At 69.8% G+C, this 1120-nt stretch overlaps 1 protein-coding gene across 1 annotated transcript in view; it reads left to right on the top strand.

Moving 5' to 3' along the window:
* Window positions 1-62: 62 nt before the first annotated feature.
* ETH_00037200 (uncharacterized protein) overlaps window positions 63-1120 on the top strand; it is a gene marked incomplete at both ends in the record, with an annotated part of 1209 nt that continues 151 nt past the window's right edge. The window contains one exon of the mRNA XM_013373817.1: window positions 63-1120. Coding sequence (XP_013229271.1) covers window positions 63-1120 — 1058 coding nt within the window.

Genomic DNA, 1120 nt, shown 5'->3' with positions numbered 1-1120 from the left:
GGGGGGGGGCCCCCGGGGTAGCCCCCGCAGGGGCTCCTCAGGGGGCCCCCGAGGGGGCCCCCATGGGGGCCCCCACAGGGCTGTTAGAGGGGGGCCCTTGGAATTTCTCGCCCCGTGAAGATCTGCAGCAAAGGAAAAGTCTTGGGGAGGGGCCCCCCAGCGGGGGCCCCACAGCAGCAGCAGCAGGGGGGCCCCCAGCTGTACCTGAGGGGCCTCCGGGGGCCGACACTGAGGGGTCCCCCACAGGGGCACCAAAGGAGGCCCCTGGAGAAGCTCTTGGGGGCCCCCCTGGAGCTTCATCACCAGAAGATCTGAAATTGTCTCCCGAAGAAACCCTAGAGGGGGCCCCAGAGGGGCCCCCAGAAAGTGCCCTAGAGGGGCCCCCAGGGCGGGCTCCTGGGGAGGCCCCAGAGGGGGCCCCAGAGGGGGCCCCAGAGGGGGCCCCAGAGGGGGCCCCAGAGGGGGCCCCGGAGGGGGCACCAGAGGGGGCTTTAGGGGGGCCCCCAGGGGGGGCCCCCGAGGGGCATCCAGGGCGGGCCCCCGGAGATATGCTAAAGAACAGCCTGAAAAGGGCCCCTAGTGAAGGGGACTTGAGGGAAGGGCCCCCAAGGGGGGCCCCTGAGGGGGCCCTAGAGGGGCCCCCTGAAGCAGCAGCAGAGGGGGCCCCTGCAGGGGCCCCAGGAGGGGCTAAAGAGACCCCCCTGGGGTCACCTGAGGGGGCCCCTGCTGCAGAGGCCTTGGGGGCCCCTTTTGCTGCCAAAGGGGCCCCCAAAGGGGTTCCTGAAGAGGCCCCAGAGGGGGCCCTTGGGGGGCCCCCCCTTGGGGCCCCCCCAGCTGCCCTTGGAGGCCCTCTTTATGAACCACTGGGGCCCCCTGAAGCATTAGAAGCAGCAGCAGATGGGGACGAGGGAGCTGCTGTTGAGGCTCCCGTTGCTGCTGCTGCTGCTTGTGATGATGATGATGATGTTGCTGCTGATGATGATGATTATGCTGCTGCTGCTGCTGCTGCAGCTGCTGCTCCTGGGGACAGCGAAATGGCAGGGGGGCCCCTGGGGGCCCCTGGGGGCCCCCTGGGTTCAGCTGTGTCTTTGCTGGCCCCGCCCTCAGGAGACACCAAAAG

This window comes from Eimeria tenella, genomic scaffold, assembly GCF_000499545.2.
Source record: "Eimeria tenella Houghton genomic scaffold, Eth_scaff1768, whole genome shotgun sequence".
Lineage (NCBI taxonomy): Eukaryota > Apicomplexa > Conoidasida > Eucoccidiorida > Eimeriidae > Eimeria > Eimeria tenella.
This window is presented reverse-complemented; position numbering and strand designations above follow the sequence as displayed.